Here is a 19,277-nt window from a genome sequence, read left to right on the forward strand (position 1 = left end):
GCTTTGGATCGAAAAGGCCGCTGTCGCCGCTATTGTTAAGCTATTGTTCGCCGCAATTCGGTTTCGGTGAAGCGTATCGATCATGGCGGGACCATATCGGTCAAGTCAGTGAAATGCAATCATGACTGTGCTTTTTGAGAACTCAAGTCTTTGTTTGGGCCTGTGATGGCCACATTTGGCTGGAGTTATAAGTCAAATGCAACTGGAAGTAAAAGGCCCTGTGAACAATCGCGGAAAACCGAGGAATGGCAGAAGAACCGATCAGATTCCACCACAAAACCTCTTCATCCACAATCACACACGGCTGAAACTTTGAACGCTGGCACTCCGCAGAGGAAAAAGAAATGTAAGTTTGCAAAACTGGGAGCAATTGCAGAATACACGGCCCAATTGTTATGGCCTATTGTAAGAACGAGTCAGAAAACAATAAAGTTTATTCTTATTCAATGACATGTAAATTAGTGGGCCGGGTATTCTGCAATCTAGCCTGCTGGAGCACTAATTCTTTGATTGCACCTGACGTCACCGTGAAAGAACAACATCCAAAAAGTCTTTTGGGAATTTGACTCTATTGTTATGCAACATGGCCGTCTTATCCTGAGTGCAATCAAGGAATTAGGGACATTGCCGAGGGAAGGGGGGGGGGGGGGGGGGGGGGGGGGACTTGCATATGAAAGGGGTGGGGATGCTAGCTGTCTCGCTTAGGGGTGTAAATTTCAGATTTTGGTCTTACTTAGGGCGTTATGTAGCCATGAAGGTCTCAATTAGGGTTTCATGCAAAGAAATATGTGTTTTAAATATGGTCTCTTTTTGGGATCCAAAACATTCTGGGCGAAGGCACCCTTCCCCCCACCCCCCTCACTTCCAGGGAACGCTGTAAACTGAAATCATCCGATTAATGCAAATCAAATCAATTGTTGGTTTTTGAGAAGAGGGGAAACCATAGTAGCCGGAGAAAACCTCTTGTTGCAGAGTAGAAAACCAACAAAATAAACCCACACATACATGTAATGCCAAGTCTGAGAATTGAACCAGGGCCAGGGTGGGAGGCAAGTGCTCTCACCACTGGGCCATCCCTGCACCCCAATGGAGTACAGTGTACTTGACTTGTCAAGTGTGCACCAATGTTATTCATTTGCTATCTGGACAGACCAAATGTTTGTTTATCATGACATTGTCCTTGCTGTAGTAAAGGGAAATAGTTTCACTCTCAGAATCAAAATGTTTGAAATACCTATACGGTGTACAATGTACATGTGGGTCTTTAAACTGTAAAGAAATCTTGAAATAACTAGTTCTTGAGACTGACCAAGAGAACCTTTCCACAATGTATTAATTCGAATCATGTGATATTGTTGTTATTCAAACTGCCAGGGGATTTTCAATCAAAGTTTCCTCATTTTGATGCAGAGTAGGGTATCTCTAAAATCTCAAATTGTCTGTTTCAAAAAGGCTCCTGAAAATTAATATCAACAGCAAGCGAAAAGTGAGAAGTCAGAAGTGTCACACAAGGACGTCGACATGATAGTTCAAATAGATGTTCAAACGCTGTGAGAACTTAGCAGCAATTTAAATTCTCTTGGATGCTTTGTGGTCCCTATTTTTCTTTACCATTTATCTCTTCCTTTCTTGATTTTCTTCCTGTCAGCAAAAAAGTGACACAAATCAGTACAAAAGAAGTTTTAAAATATTTCAACTTTTCTGCCATTGTGCAACAAATTTTCTTAGGTCTCCAATTTGGACAGTTACACTGTAAGACTAATGATTCTACTAAAAAATGTTATGTATTCTACTTGAAGGATTGACATCAGCTGCCTAAATTTAGTCATTTAAGAGTTTACTGCACTTAAAATTCTCTAATGCAACCTCTTTTTTTAGAGATAGTTTTTAGCTGAGATTGAAGTAAGGAAGGCTTCTAAAAGTGTGTGGTCTAAAAGGGTCCTTATTTAAAAAAAAGCACTGTGATTCTGCCACCTTTTTTGTGTTTACCCCACTTCATGACAAGTTAGAGAATCTGAATGTGGAATCCAAATGGGGACACGTATTTACAGGATTGTGTATTTTTATGTATGGGTTATGCAGGTGGAGTAATTTATTTGGTAACTTTGTGGTGACGAAGGAGATTGGAGAACTCGGTAGTGAACTTTAAGGAGTGTGGAAGATTGGTTAGAGGTGGCTCCCTAGAGTATTTGTGAATATGTACCCTTACACAACAGGGCACGAGTTACAAAAGGAAACCTAGTTGATTTCTCTTAAAGTTTTCCCTGTAGACATTTACCAGTGTGGGTACCGAAATAATAAGGCTTATTTTTTGGTGTCAATTTTTGCATTATGGCCGTTACCATGGCAACATGACAGACAGGTGTATTCTTATTTTTGACCTAAATTTCTTAATATTTATACTTTTCTTGAGTGATTTTTTTTCATTCTTTGCCACGTTATGAAAATGATATTGCCTGAAGTGGTAAAAAATAAAGGTGGTTCAGACGGTTTTGCCAATATTCTGTCATTTGGCATTTTTCTAAGTATATTCGATTAGCTCTGACAAATTTTAACAAATTTTAGGTATTTGATAGGAACTGTATTTAGTTAAAACTGAGCCAATTTTCAAAAAATTCTATGGAAGGGAACGCGAGAAAATTAGCTGTTAATTTTACAGATTTGACGACACAACAATCAGAAAAACACGCGTTATTCAGGCTTTATTAGCATGGCTTGAGACTAACTTTTTAGCTCACTAGCCTAATGGCTAGTATCAGGTCTGATTTTACTAGCCAAATCTAAATTTGCACTAGCCAGGCCTTCTGATAGGGTGCGATTAAAAAATGCAAATTATGCGATTTTTTCAGGGCAGATTGTGCGATTAGAGAGGTCAATTATGCGATAAATAACGTAAATTGTGCGATTTTTTTCTCAGCAATTTTAAGCTTATTTTATAAGGTTTCAGGTTGAGAAAAACACTTTTTTGCTACCCTAAAGACATTTTGAACACAAAGGAACAGTAATTATGTATCTCGATCGACATTAGTTGGGATAAAAAAAAAAAGGTCTTCTGCACTACCGGTGCACCACGTTAAAAGTTGAAAGGACACAGCTAACATGCCAAATGAATGATCAAGGTGCTTGTCAACCACGAACTTTCGAAGATGGTCAATCACAATAGGGCCATGCCCCCATTTATACGAGAGAAAATAAGCCGCGGCTTTCTCTGGCCGCGGCTTACAGAAGACTCGAATGTTCAACCCGTATAAATGGTTGACCTGGGAATATATATTGTATAAATAGTTCCTTTGGCGTATTTTGTACACCGTGGCCAGAGTAAGCCGCGGCTTATTTTCTCTGGTATAAAAGGCCCTAATATTTAATGACCAGAAAAACATCAGTCCATCGTCCACGTGGAGCGTACCTGTGAGGTACTTTCTTGCTCGATCGTCAGCTGTCAGATTGGGCGGAAGGTGGGAACTTCCTTCTTCATCGAAGAAAAAGCGAGCGTTTTCACAACAAACTTATCCATGAGTAAGTTTTTATCAGTTTTCAACGAAAGAAACTACATTTTGCCGAAAAACTTACAACTTCGCTTATTTTTCACAAATCTCTTCTCTAAGAGAAGGCATTATTTCAGTGGTGTGTATATAAGTGCGTGTTTGTGTTGCACCAATAGAAGGAGACTCGTACCAGGTCCCCGACATGAAAAATAAAGCCTTGAACTTCGAATGTTTACGAAATCGAAGGTGACAAAGGTTTCTTAGCCTTTTTCCAAGATAAATCATCTTAAAAATGGCGTATTTATGCAGGAATTTCTAAGAAACGTGTTGATTTATGTTTCATTTTATGAATTGTGTGCATCCTTTTGTGAATTATGCGATTTTTCGTGAATTGTGCGATCGGATGCGATTTGAGGTCGATTGTGCGAAATCGCACCATCGCGTAATATCAGAAGGCCTGACTAGCCAGTCTCGTCATGCACAGTTTCATTCATTTGTAAAAACCATCATGCAAAAAAATCCACATTTGCAAACAAGACTCGCACTTTTAGTAATTATTCTCATATTTTCATATCCATCCTTGCAACAGTGGCGCAAATATGATGGAGTGTACGGCTTCCTGTATTTTTCTGATGAAGGCAAAGTTTCGTGGCTTTGAGGCCAATTCTCACAGAACCGTTGCCAAAACTTTGCAACTCACAAATGCACTGGAGTATGGAAAACGCGGAAATGAAGTAACTATGATTAAGAAATAAACCGTCACATTTAACTAAACTGTTCGTTTAGAAGTCTGTGGAAAGGCTGTTCCTTTGATTAGATCTATTTGCGATTGAAACAGTGTTAACCTGGAAGCACCATGCTGGGCATGAAGCACAAAAGCAGCGGAATGTGGGAATATAATAACTTAAATTAGATATAAAAGAAATTTGAAAGGCATCCTTGCCCACATAGAAGTTTTTCTTTTTGATAGTTTCAAACAGCAATCCGTGCATTTTATGCTTGAATGGTTTTCGGAGTCAATTACTAGTCGAAGGTCACAGTGCTCGCGAGCAAATTTTTGCACTTTTTATGTGAAATTCACCATTCCTAGTAAACCGGCGAGATAAGTCGCTCCATATTATATCTTTCTTTTTTTTAATTTGAAGTAAATTATATTTGGATTCAATTTCTAAACAAGTATGTGACCTCTTTCCATATACACATAACAACGTCGCAAACAGTTTTCGTTGGCTCGATTGCAAACACTGTCACTTTTTGCATTTATATTGTTTGCAATCCTGTTTTCCATAATTATGAGTGATTGCTTTATGCAACTTGATCTTGTGACATCGTAAAAAAAGGGCGCAAAAATAAAAGCAAAATTATATACTGTAGGAACTGCGGCTCTTTGTGATCAAGGACTTTACTACAGGAATATTTGGTGGGGTATTCCCTTAGGATATTCATTAAATTCACACTGTTTTGACAAGTATCCTCATTGCTTTAGTCGTACTCGGACACCAGTTTCATTACTTATACTTGCCTCTAATTTGCCAAAATGTATCACGTCCACAAAAATATTGTAGACTGATCGCAAACAATCTATGTCGTTGTTTCTTCACTTTTGCATTGCTCCTCGTCGCCAACAAGACGTAACGATAGAAAATTTCCTATCTCTAGCGTCTTGTTTGCGATCATCTGCGATTGGTCGGGGATGAACGTAAAAGGTGTTTCCGTTTCCGCAAACTATTTGTGATCAAGCTCTCAGAAAGTGCTTGCGGTTGTTTGCGACGAAGTCACACACATGTGGAGACAGCAGATTGAGAAGTTCTGCATGATTTCACACGTGATTAATCGTTCATAAGGTAGCGTGGGGAAACTGTAATCCCCGTTTGTTGTTGTTGTTGTTTTTTTTCAACTTATCTTTTTCTAAGGCAGTAAATTCCATAGAATCCGCTCACAGTTTCTGTTGTTTGTTTCTATTCTCTCCTTTTGCCTTATCCATAACAAATAATTTGAATTTTTGTTTTGTCCAGAACTCCACTGCTTCACAATATTTACTAGCCCCAGTGGCTAGTGGAAGCTCAAAATCTACTAGCCAAAATTGAAATTTCACTTGTCTGTGGCTAGTTGGCTACTGTTAGTGTCAAGCCCTGTATTAGCCATACTAGTGCCCACTGAGTGAGCTTGCACGTTGCCCTGAAACTCTAGGGAGCCTCCTTAAAGCGAATGCTACACACGGTATTTTTGCCAAGGTCAAAAATGGATGAAACAAAGTTAATATGTTTGCCTGCAATTAATTTAATATTTTAATAATGCACTGATGTGTGTAAGTCTACTTTAACTGACGTATCAGCAATTTAGGAGTTGCAGCTGTCTGTCTATTGTGGCCAATGTGTAGCAATTTCATGTAGGCATGCATGGCAATATCCCATGTGCATGTACATACATTGTACAAATTTTGTATTGTGTTGCAATCTGTTATTTCTTGTTTACAGTGTATGTTGTAGTTCAATTTTGACGTTGGAACAATTTGTTTTTGAACTGGACAGGTACAAATTAGTGTTTGAACTGTTGCAAAAACAGTGAAAATTTTGTTTGTTGAGCACAAAGAACACGCTTCATTGATAACAGCTGTTTACATAATCTTTATTTTGACACGATTTGTTCTAGAATGGTTAGCTTTCCTGTAAAATTAGGGTTTACAACTTCCCAAATTTTAGGAATTAGGGTTAAGCTTTCAATTAATTTTTAGTGATTAGGGTTATGCACTGTCTTATTATCAGTTAGGATTCCAGGAGGTGCATGACAACCTCAGGTGACATACTGCAGACTGCTTAATACAAATAGCACTGATAAACAGTATAAGCACCCATTTGATTAGCGCATTTGTTTATGGCTAGCTTTCAATAACTGTGAGTTAGGATCGGTCTACAGTCTGCAAGTGTCAGACACTGCATTCTAGGTAAAGGATTGGCATGCATTGTAGTGATAAGAGTAACTTATTTGAAGTGTTTAGTCTAAAACAGCCTGGAAATTGCCAATGGTCATTGGGTTAAGAATGTTGGTTCGTGGTTAATTGGAAGTAGAGCATTCTTTCACTTATAGGGTAAAGGGGTTAGGTTGTAAAGAAGCTGTGGTGCTGTGTTGGTGGGAAAGTAAAATAAAGAAAAGGGTTTAACAAGTGAGTTGATATGGTAAACTGACCATTGTAAAGAAATTTTAAAGCTGACATTTTGGGGCTGAACAAGTAACAAGAGCAGTTGATACAACTATCAGAAAGTATTATCACATTACAATAATGTTACGTTATTATTATTTTGTACTGTTACAATGTTAAAATTTCAATTTATCTTGAAATGAAATTTCTCATTTTGCAAAATGGCTTGTTTACAAGCTGATGCAAAGGAAATTCCTTTGAAATAATCGAAAGTAACATTAGACTTTAGTGGCACTGCACGGATCTAATCTTGGAGGAGATAAAGTGATCGGATTTTTCTAAATTTGGTCACTGCTCGAGCAGAATGGTTTTTCAATATCAGTTATTTTTCTTAAAAGCAAGTACTGTTGGGGCACAATCCGTTACCTTTTACCATTAAGTCGATCTCTATCATAGAGAGAAATGTTGGAGCTGCCATTGATTGGTGAGCATTTTCTGTGCATGGAATAAGCACATTTTGACGAGTGCGTTAACAACTTTCTGGCTGATTTGTGCATAATTTCTTGAAGCCACAATTTATTTGTGAGTCTTTTTAATTCCTCTATTTCTCTATAGAAGTCTATTTCATTTACGCTATTGCATTGGTGTGAGTCTGCCTTTTTATCACTGATATATGTAAAATTTACCACAAGTGGCTCTAGTGTTTAAATGTGAATAAATTAAAGTTTGGACTGAGAGTGGCCTGGGATCACAGGAAAAAATAACAGATTCCCATTTTTGGATATTTTAGGGTATTTAAAGAATACCAATAAAAATCGCAAATTTGGCAAATTGAGACAAGTCCCAACCAGGGAATTCCCAACCAAGTTTCCTGATTGGGACTTGTCTCACACTTCCAAATTTGGGATTTTTGTTGGTATTCTTTAAATACCCTAAAATAGCCAAAAATGGGATCTGTTATTTTTTCCTGTGGATGAAAAATATCATATTTTATTGTAAATTATTATGGGGAATTTTGCATGATCTGCTTGTGTGGTCAAGTGGATAAGAGAGTAGGTAAGTTCAAGTTCGGGTGAGTAAAAAGAAACTTCTTGAGATTAGTGTGAAAAGTCTGGGAGGGGTGTTGTAGCTCTAGGGAATGGGGATAAGGGTATGCAAGGAGGAGGTACCTGGAAGGTAAGGTGGGATAGAACTGTGAAAGAAAGGTGGGTTAGGATAGAGGTAATGGGGAAGATCAGGGAGGGGTAGGAGAAGAAGAACGGAAGAAAGGAATATTGCATTCTTTTTGAGACCCCTCCAAAAAACCAAGCCCCTGTTTTTTAACTACACTCCCAAAAAAGGAAAATCCCTTTTTTAGACAGTTGATAAAAATAAACCGGTACATTTAAAAATTGTACTAGTTCAAACTATTTTGTACCAGTTCAAAAACAAATTGTACCAGCAGTCAAAATTGAACTACAACATTTTATTTGGCACATGTATTGGGCAGTTTTCTTAATGATGTCCTTTCTTGATTAATTTCCACATTTCTTCCTCTCTCATTCCACTGATCTTATCAGTGTGATGGGTCCCTGTAGACCTTCTTCCACTTCTACATGGCAGCTCATGGCTGTGTTAACAACATTTGATAGCTTTCCTGAATACAGTATTTTCATGTAGAGCTTGCTTACTGCCAACAATGGCAATTCCAACATCCATTCTGCAACCTACTGTAGTGGTCATCCACATGTATATTAATAATATTATTTTTCCTTACATACTGTAAACAAAGATGATCCAAGAGCCAAGATATTTGTTGGAAACCTTGACTGGAAAACAAAAGAAGGTAGCAGTATTGAAATTTACATTACTTTTCACATCAATTTAGTGAAAAACTCATTTTGTTTTGAAGCTACAATGTATTTTTTTGTATTAAGTACTTCATGCTCACTGCTCTATCCTTTGTTTTTATATTTGTAGTAACAATTGCAGAGTATTTTTCCACTTTCGGAGAAATTGAAGCTGTGAAGGTAAAGATTATGTTTCTGTAACATCATGTTGCCACTAAAAAAGAAAATCACATTAATTTATGATTATTTCATTTTAAGGTATTCCCTGAGGCCTTGGAGTGGCACTTATTACTCTGTCTGATGCTTTTTTTCTTTTTCAGTAAAAAATGAAATGGCACTTTATAATATTAAAAGACTAGTATGAACCACAGCTGTATCTTGAGTTTCCAAGGAAATTATTCCTTGGTTGTTGTGTGTTTGCCAGAGTTGTTCGAAAACATCCCAACTGTTTGTATACATGTAAGGCATGCGTGACTGACACCTGAATACATTTGAATTTTTAACCCATGTTCAACAAAGAAAGTTGAAGCAGGTGGCAGAGTCCCTTCCTCTTCCCGACTTATCCAGGAAGATCAAAGGGTCTCTGCTCACAGGGTAACAACCCGCTAAATTAGCCAATCATAGTGAGCATACTTTCTTAGAGATAATTAAAAATAGTTTAATATGCAGTGCCTCTTTTTGTTGTTGTGTATTTTTGAAGTGAGTATGAAGTTGGACCTTTATAGGATTATAAAATTGAACTATTATGAAAACCACCGATCTGTGGAATGGGCTCGAATTACTGAGTCACTGCCCCACCCACTTTCGCTTGTAAATAGTTCAAATTCTTGAGAGACGTTGTGTTCGACTCTACTATTCAGACCAAGGAACCATTCTTGCACTCGAAGTACATGTAACAAAAAGTCCATGGTTGCACTTGCAACCTCTGAACAAGAGAAATTTCCTCCATTCCCCCCTATGAAAATGTATCTTTCCATTGTTGGCGAAAGCTGACTACTGCTCATACCGTGGGAAAGGAATTTCATCAAAATGTTTAACTGAAGTGGGCGGAGCAGTCACGCAATAATTTGGGCTCAATCTGCAGATAATTTGGTGGTTTCATAGTAGAAAAGACAAGGCTCTGTACTTAGAGCACAGGCTGTAGAAAATGAGGTTAGATATTATCTTTTGATAAACAATTTGTGCAAAAAAATACACTTTGAACCTCAACTGGGTCATACTGTAGCGTTCAGGCGGCTACTGTAAATTTACCAATGATAGTCGGTATACTGTCTCAGATGTTCAAATGTATAACAGTATTTTGTTACCAGTATTTCTTATTGCTTTATGAGAAACCTTTTTGATCGGTTGCAGCTTGTCAAGGACCATGAAACTGGTACCTCAAGAGGATTTGCTTTTATAACATTTACTGATGCTGATTCTGGTAAGAACTGAACTGAAAGAACAAATTAACTTTGTTTAACTTAGGTTAAATTATCCTGAACAATGCAACTCTTTTAGGCCTGATAAAAACTTGTAAGAGCCATTCCAGATTTTCTGATGTTATTCTGGTCGTGGTGGTTAGACTGTGTTGGTTGCCACTTCTGGGTTCAGTACCTCAAGTCCTACTGCCATCTTATTGTGTGCTAAAAAAGCAGTGGAGTACAGTGTAGCTAATGAGCATGTCCAGGGTTTTATGATTATGTCTTACAGCTTCTTAAGGATGGAAAGAAAGGACACAAAGTACAGCACACACAACTTTAGAAAATGCAATGTAGTTCGGATGTAGGTTCCTAGATGTACACCTACATTGTGCAGTCTTTTTTTTCTCCAGGGATTTCCTGATGGGTGTAACATTGTGCAGCCTTTTTTTCTCCAGGAATTACATGGGTGTATTTCGATCAAACTTAATGTTTCTTGTGGTGCATAATTGACTTGTATTTTCTTAATCTGCAGCTGCAAAGTGTAAATCGTGGTGTGCCTACAATCAGCTGGTAGGTTAAATTCTTAATCCAAATGTATTTGTGGTACACATGCTGTCAAGTTTGCAATAAACAGTTAAGGAGTGAGTCCTTGAAATTTTTATTTCGTAATGGAAATTCAATCAAAGTTGTTTATTTGTGGCATCCACTCCTACTTAGAGAGTGGAGGGAATAATAGGGATCTTTAAGCAAGGACATTGAGAATGGCTACGAGAACGTTGTCTACAAATATTATTTCCAGTTATTGTAAGTCGCCTTGCAGGTTAAGTGTATCAGCATTCCAGAAATAAAATTGGTAAGAACAGTGTGGGTATTTAGAGAGAAAATTGAAAGTTAATGTCAGGTGCGCATGTCCTCCAAAAAACCTTAAATTTTGTAATTTCACGTCATTGTCAGGGCGAGGATGGCTCATAAATGTACGCAAATGTAAAACACACTTGCCGGGCATGCAGAGTTTTTTTTGTTCTTGCTCATTAAAATTAATTGATTGTTTTGTGGTGTTTTCCTAGCCATCGTCGTCATGCTTGTTTAAGCTCTGTAGTGTCCAGAATCAAATTTGTTTACAAATTTTGGAAAAAATTGTAGAATCTTTCATTTTTCCTTTTAAAGGCCTCTTCACATGATCCCAGCTGACCAGGCTGTCTCTGTTACCGGGATGAAATTGGTTTCTCAGGTCTCGAAATAAAAAAAATAATCGGCAACCAAACGCATGATAAATCCTTGGTTGCCCATTAGGAAACCTCCTACGTATGATTCGTTCGGTTCAAGTTTTTAAACGTATCTTAAAATAAGCTTTTAGACAATTTTGTAAATACTTCTTGAACTTCATTTATTTGTAGTATTTTTATTGATTGCAAATTTTAGACAATGTTGTGAATGTTTGTTAAATTTGATTAGTTGTAATTGTATAGTTATTATTAACTTTTAATTGGTAATTTAAATTATTGTTCCTGAAAAGCCCCATTGGGGAGGTAACAATAAAGTATGTATGTATGTATGTACGTACGTACGTACGTACGTACGTACGTACGTATGTATGTATGATTAAAATAATGCGCTTGTACTAGTCACTATACAAACAATATTCTGCTTTTGCCTTTTCGGTTGTCCAGAAATGTTATCTTTAATTTGCTTTCTCTTTCTTCTAGTTTCTGTGGTGGACACTGAACTCCAATTAAAAAACACTACATTTTAACTCTGTGAAAAAGATAACTTGTATTCTGTATTGTTAATTATAATATTGAAGACAAAAAAATTAAAGTCGAAATAGTGGCTGTAAAGAATGTGAGGACAAAACTTTTCTACCTTCATTTTTCATGTCTTGTTGCAATCACATGGCGAGCGATCTTGATTGTTGTGTGCCTGCGGTTTTTCGTAGAAGTGTGGTTTCAAGTTTTGGTATATTTTCAAAATGGAGTCTTCGATCTCCATTGCATAAGTTTTGGCATTTTCCTATCTGATAACATTCTGTAAAAGGTACATTTATTCAAAACGTGGGGAAATGCTCAGCTGCAGCTAATTATTTATTGGTATTATTTTCACACCACTATTAAAAACCAACAAGTATGCAGTGTTACTGCTGCTTATATGATTATTGATTACTGATAATTCATTTTCTACTTTTGACTGACTGGATTGTCCGTTGTGTTTTCCTCTGGCAACCAGGCTTTCGGAGATTTCAGAAACAGGGCCAGTCTGGCCAAATGAAGAGGACTCTATTTTATGGGCACCATCATCTTGAATATTTGTGACGTGCTTTCTTTGCCCAATAATTTATTGTTCTAACACAAAGAGCTTTTGTATCAAAACCAGAGGGCAACCATAATCAACATGCAGAGGTTGCAATAGAATTTGACTTTGGTGGCTGGTATGGGTAGAGTACCTGACTGTTCTCATTTATGAAAATGAATTTAATATGATTTAACCTAGTTAACAATGGTTAACAGCAAAAAGATGCTGGTTTTCTGTGCCTGGAACGGTTAGCTTATAGCGGCCAGAGGTTGATTCCGATGTGCATAGACTCATGTAGGCCATGCGGTCTCAGTGTAGCGGCCATTTTGAGCTACATTGGTAGAGTGTTTTGCAGTCTTCTTTTAGCATTTTTTCTCTGTCTTTAGCGGTTCCTATTTTTTCTGCCTCCCGCCCTCCCTCTACTCCCCATTTTTCCTTTGTTAGCACAGTGTGATGGGTGCCTGGATGTCTGTGTGTAGTGGCTATGATGGCTGGGTTGCAGGGATTGCTAGACATGGGAGCGTTTTACTGTCTAGGGGCTGGCTGATCAGAGTAGAGCTCCTTGGACTTCCTGGGCACCCACTGTCCACACAGCTCGGTTCAGTTGTTAAATTTTGGGTTTCAAAGAATCATTCTGTCTTTAAATAAATAAAATTGCTGACTTCTCTGAGTGAGGTGTAGCCAACGCTTTTTATTGGATTCCATACTTATTGACACCACTGAACACATCACAACAATAATGGCAGTGCAGGGGATTTTTTTGAAAATAATTAGTTTATTTAATGTGCAATTCTAAAATTCAATATTATTATTTCAGATACAAACGGTTTTGATTGTAAACATGGTTTTCTTGTTGAAGACAGTCATCTTTTTGCTGGGGTGGAGATTCCCTTTAAGTGGCTGATACCAGTTTCCCACATGATGGAAGGAACATGAAATAAGTAGAAAAAGCAATGAATACACTATTCTATTTCTGTGCCTTTGAAATCTTACATTAAACACGTAATGACTGGTCCCGAGGGAAACAGTTCATTTTGTTTCCCAAGAATCTCAACAAAATGAACTGTTTCCCGAGGGACCAGTCATTAAGCGATTTATGATATAGCACAAAAAGAAAGACGTGCAATTGCAAAAACAACAGCAGTTGTCAGTCAACATTCGCGGGTAACAGTACACTGTTACCCTCTGATGTCATAGATTTTGCACTGTTGCCTGCTCAGAGACCTTTGGCAGGAAACAGTTTTATTGTTAGATGTCATGTGACCTTGAAGTAACCAGTGAGAGTGCGCGCTGCTGGTGCGCTGTTGGGGGAAAAAACTCAGTTATATAACAAGTATTTATGTCTGAATTCTTGGTCCAAAAGAGGACATCTGCATGAGGCTACATACCGGTAGTTACACAATACCATTGATCATGACCATCAACAATGTGAATGAAAATAGATTTGACTATGTAAGGTTGTCTACTAGCTTAGGTAAATTACTATGTTGTGAAGACCTGTTAGTAGTCAATTTCTTTTTCTTTTTACTAGAAAATAGATGATCGGAATGTAACAGTGAGAGCAGCGGAGCGCCGACAGGTAAACATTCAAGTTGAATGCAATAGAAACATTTCCAAAATAACTGTCTGATACCGGTACATGTAATTGATAATAATAATAATAATAATAATAATAATAATAATAATAATAATAATAGTGACAACAACAACAACAATAATGATGATGATTATGATGGTGATGTATTAGTCCCCTGCAAGATGAGGGTGCTGTCCTTTATGGCTGAGGGGCACCAGGATACACATGTGCATTGTATGTGTGTCTTTTTGCACTTTTTTAAAAAAATTTCTTCTCTTCTTAGAGGGGATTTATAGACACTTTTTTAATAATTGGAATAATTTTGTTACATTGGTTTCCTAATGACTGTCTTTTCAGAAAACAGAGGAAGCTAAGAAGAGAAAAGGTGTTGATGAAAATGGTCCAACACTGTATTGGGAGTATAAATGGACTGAAGATTCTGAAGCAGAGGTATTGAAGGAGTTTAAAGTCAATGAATCCTGATAACAGTGTAAAAAAGAACACTGTTCATTTTTGATATATTACATGGAAAACAGAAAATTTTATGCAGAGATACAATAATAATAGGCCAGTTTCGTATTCTAATGGTTGGACTGGATCTAGCATGAAATGGAGGCTAATGCGGGCAAATTAATTTGCATGTGAAAAGATTTGCCCACATTAGCCTCCATTCCATGCTAGATCCACTCCAGCGGTGAGAATTTGAAAATGGTCTATTGTGCATGAAATTTTCTGTTTTATATTATTAGTCAATGCAGCTTTCAAAAAGGAGAAACAGTCTATTTGATTGTATCTTAGGTATGTGCACTTTCAGCTAGATTTTAGGGAGAAAAAAGACCTACATACATGTACAAGATTTCAATCAAAATAATGTCTGAAGCTCCGAAGTGAAATGCATTGTTCAAAATTAATGTTTATTTCTGTCATGCATGATATACATGTAGTCAGCTTGTAACAGCTTGCATGAATAATAAAATCTTATTTGCATTCATTCACATTGAGCACTGCCCCTCAAGTTACATGAACTTTTTCATTTTGTCAGATTTACATGGTGACTTTTAAGATGCGCCATTCATCCTATTTTTAAATTGGTGTGATATCGTAGGCATGAAATTACATCTTATTTTCTATAGGCTAAGAAAAATGCCTGCAAGTGTATTAGATGCATGCTTTTAATTTGCGACCAATCTCTTGGGTCACATCACAACTCTGAACTTTTAAAATGTGTCAATGGTGGTAAAGAATCAAAAGGAGCTAATGAATATAATTTATTTTTGGTGCAGTAACATAGTACTGAGGATATTCATGTACATTGTTGATATGCAAACCACCTTATTACAATAAAATAATTTAAAGAAAATCTTATTCTAGATAGTGTTATGTCAGGTTGGCTCATGTCAGAACATTGTTGAAAATAATACTCCCTGTATCATCAACAGTGGAATGTAAGGATGACATCACTCTTAATGCCAGTTAAATTTTTGTTTGTTTTTTTTTTCTGTTTGCCTTGGATATAAACTCTTGCCTTGCTAAGTTTGTTATCATTGCTTCGTTTTAAGAATCCAAAAACAGTGCATCAAAATGAGATTAGAGCAAGCTATATAGTCGTTATTCGCTCTTTGTGAACCAGTCAAACAGGGACACTCCATTATCTTTGAACTTTTCTCATGGTCTTAAGACCTTGTACGGTTAAATGATAAGATAATGGGAGCAACAAGTAAAGGAAATTGTAAGGCACCTTCAGTTCAAGATATTGAGAAGTAAAGTTTTGTTTTCACTACAGAAATTGAGAATTTGGATCTTTTTTTTAATGGATTATAAAACTGCCACGTAATTATAAAAAAAACTAGCACTTTGCAAAAAATAATTTTTATGAAATTATTTCCTGGTAAGGGAAAAAATCAGGAACTATATGTTTACTGGTAAGGATAATACATATCACTCATTTCCATGCTCTCACTCCTTTGTTTCCTTGTGATGCCAAGGAGGAAAGAGGGAAGGGAAGAGTCCCAAGTTGTGTCACACCTTTCAAAATGGTTCAGAGGAAGTGGAAAGCAAGATTTAAAACTGTTGCTGCAAAAAGCCCATCCAGTTTCCCTGTGGTATTGTTGTACTGTGCATGTAATCACATGGTCAATTGACAGGGAGGGAAAAATGAATTTAAGGATTTGCTATTAGTGGGAATTAGGCCACACACTTTAATATGAAGTGTGGATGTACTGTACATGTACTGGTTGTTTTGTTATGAGTGTCACTTTGATAGCAGTTAACATTAACAAAATTTGCAATATTCCATGTATTGGGGAAATTGCTAATAGGGAGTGATTCAAGTTTTTTGTTTTTTGTATTACCATGTGACGTAATGTACTTGATGACAGGTGAAATTTAGTGATATATCTCACTTGTTTTCAGGTCTATGGCCCTTATGAGACCAGCTTGATGTTGCAATGGTCAAAAGCAGTAAGTTTTTTGGTTGAAGGGAGGAAATTGTCTACCTACACTGTATGCCAACAAAGAATTTGACCCAGTAAATGTTAACACCCCTCCCCCCCCCCCCCACCCCCAAACCCTTTGCCTCTTATGAGTGACACATACATTATCTTACTCTGTCTTACATACCACACAAGAATTTTTGCACTCATCAATGGGGCCCAGTTCAGGAGTGAAGGAGTTAACAACATCTAGGTCTACTCAAAGAACAATAATTGTAAAAAATGTTCCATTTTTGCCATTTCACTCCTAAAAGTGACACTCACAGATTTTGCTTTGTCCAATGCCAAATGATTTACTTATTAGCCACTATCAAAAATACCATAATACTCTTTGTCTGTCCCTCCAAAATTTTGCATAAGCATTGTTTATATTTTATTTTGGGACCTACAATGGTCCCAAGAGAAACTGGAAACAATGGTTATGCAAAATTTTGGAGGGACAAACAAAAAGTATGATGGTACATGTATTTTTGATAGTGGCCAATCAGTGGGGGCTGATTTAGGGGTAAAAGGGTTGAGATAGGTTTCTTTATTTTTCCATTTCCCTGATTTGTCCCTTGAAAGAGAACATTTATAGGAACACCATGACAATGATAGCATGCACTTTGCTTGAATATTGTTCATTTGGTCTGCTGCAGTTTTCTTGTTCTATTTTTGTGCAGAGACTTATTTGATTAGTTTTGTTCACTTACATATATCTGATGTTTTTCACCATAGGGTTATTTTGATGCAGGGTGTTGGGTGCGACAAAGTGAAACCAGAAAAATCCAAGAGGACAAAAGTGAACCTAAGAGGGGTAGGCTGGTGGATGAAAGTTATTCAGACTCAAGTGACTCAGAGGAGGAGGATGCATCTGTGGGGGATGCCCAAGACAATGAGTTTGTTCACGTGTCTGAGTTGGATTTCTCAATATTTCCATGAACAGAAGGCGTGGACATCTGCTGGTGTGAATTCAAACTGTTATGGGTATTGAAATGTGAAGAGGAATCAAGTTAAGAGAGGATGGATCAAGAATTGGGTTACAGGAGTTGTGAAACAGTTGACAGAATGTACATGCACACTGTGCAGCAAGAGTATCCAATTGGAAAACTTGCAATGTAAATTCAAGAGCAATGTAAGAGCAATGTAAATTCATTAATAGCCTATTTTGCTAATTGTAAGTCCCTTGGGATTCCTGGGTAGTTCCAGTCCTTTGTGGGGTCAAATGGCAAGAATTATAATTTGAAGTGATTTGTCAAAGTAGCCATTACCCCCCACAAAGGATTCGGACTACATAGGAATTCCTAGGAACTTACCATAATCCAAAATAGGTTAAGGGAAGCCCATCAATGGCACGAGTGTTTCCAAACTTGAATCGCATGCCTGTTGGTTTTTGCAGTTGTAGGAAAGTCCGTGGGACAAAGTATTTGGCAAACACAAGGTCAGCTCATATTGTGCCCCCCCCCCCCCTCCCTCGAAATTAATTTTAAACTTACTTAGGGTCACCAAATTGGCCTCAGCACAGCGCTGTTATCATGTACTGTGGTTTAATTTTGACTGAAATTGAAGTTTGAAATGCATGCTAATAAGTCAGCAGATGATGTTCCAGTTTCTTCTAATAGTGCCACTTGCAGATTTTACTGTCTCAATGCAGATGATATTATTCACGGAATGGGGAACCCCTGTGGAATCAAAAAGTTAATGCCAACACTCTTCGTGTTTAAGTTCCTTCCTCCTTGTTGCCAGTACAAGAATTATGCTCAATTCCTAAACGCGATACCATCCATCACTGTCGGTATTAGTTTGTGAAATATTTTTCGCCATTGCAAGGCTGCAGAAAAGTTAAAGTTCCAACTTGTCCATCAGACAAGCAAACTTCATGACCCACTTGCCCGAAGCATTTTTTACATCTTTTTAGTGTTTAGAATCTTGATAGCTGTCGTTTTTCTTTACGTGAATGAGCTTGCCCGGGGAGCAAGTGGTCAGAAATCTACTTGTCCGGGATGACGGGACAGGGGTTTTCTCGAGCCCTACATTGTTTTTGTTTGTTCCCTCTTCCAAACATGACTTTGGGTTTTGTTGTCGAGAGATCAAGTAAGTGCAGATATGGCCTCTTGCAGGCTCTCTGCTCATTAGGGTGTTTGTCTGCCTGGCAGGTATTCAAAAGAGGGCAGGAAAGGTCCACCCGAAAGTTTTTGGCAGAATTCGCCCTCCCATCTCAGCATTTAAATAATTATTCATGCCCAAGTACTTCACTGGTGAAAGAGAGTGTAGGTTACTGGGGTGGCATGTAAGATTTTTTTCTATGTTCATCTACCCCCCCCCCCCCCCCCCCCAAAAAAAAAAAAAAAAAAAAAAAAAAAACTCACTCCACTAATTTTCTTTTTATGCCATCACCTGCTATGTGAAGACAGGCTACTTTGTGATAATTACGAAAGAAAAATTGCACACTTGGACTTGGCTTTTACCTCACACGGGGGCTGTAGTAAGCTAGACAGTCATAAAGGGCGAGATTATTAAAGCTTGGCAATGCTGAAATGGGAGCTGATTCACGATCGTTGCCCAGAAATGACATCAAAGTCCTTGCCTACTTTTTGTGGGGTCAATTCTCACTAGCCTGTGAACGCATACGAATTTCTGACGGTCTGTGAGAGAAACGACGGCTGGAAATACGTCTGCGTTCGCTGGCTAAATTCTCACCAAAGTCAGAAATTTTTCTCTTTCCTTGTGTTTCCACGAGTAGGGCTGATCGATGTTCACATAGATGGATTTCGTGGGATTTCTACACGTGTAGATACAATCCCGCACAAAATTCGTTGAGACTTCGCATTACCCCTTCCCCATTCGCCATCCAAAACAATGCGGTTTATAAGGAAGCGGAAAGAACCGAGATATCCCTCAACGTTGTCTGAGGGGAAAGGAAAGGGAAGGAAAGGAATTTTATTTGAGTGTCTAATCTTCCAGCGCCGGAGCACTAATTGGGGACACTGTAAATTGAAATTAATAAATCAATGCAAATCAAGTGAAATGTTGGTTTTTGAGGAGAGGGGAAAACCGGAGTACCCGGAGAAAAACCTCTTTGTGC

General features: G+C 37.7%; 1 protein-coding gene across 1 annotated transcript; it reads left to right on the top strand.

Moving 5' to 3' along the window:
• The first annotated feature begins 24 nt into the window (after positions 1 to 24).
• Positions 25 to 17,786, top strand: LOC137993818 (uncharacterized). The gene is made up of 9 exons (XM_068839779.1): positions 25 to 346; positions 8,396 to 8,449; positions 8,584 to 8,633; positions 9,807 to 9,876; positions 10,389 to 10,426; positions 13,677 to 13,724; positions 14,079 to 14,171; positions 16,134 to 16,181; positions 16,931 to 17,786. Exons 1-9 carry the CDS (start codon positions 166 to 168, stop codon positions 17,132 to 17,134), a joined length of 786 nt encoding a protein of 261 aa, XP_068695880.1. The 5' UTR covers positions 25 to 165; the 3' UTR covers positions 17,135 to 17,786.
• Positions 17,787 to 19,277: the final 1,491 nt, after the last annotated feature.

Source organism: Montipora foliosa, chromosome 1 (genome assembly GCF_036669935.1).
Source record: "Montipora foliosa isolate CH-2021 chromosome 1, ASM3666993v2, whole genome shotgun sequence".
Lineage (NCBI taxonomy): Eukaryota > Metazoa > Cnidaria > Anthozoa > Scleractinia > Acroporidae > Montipora > Montipora foliosa.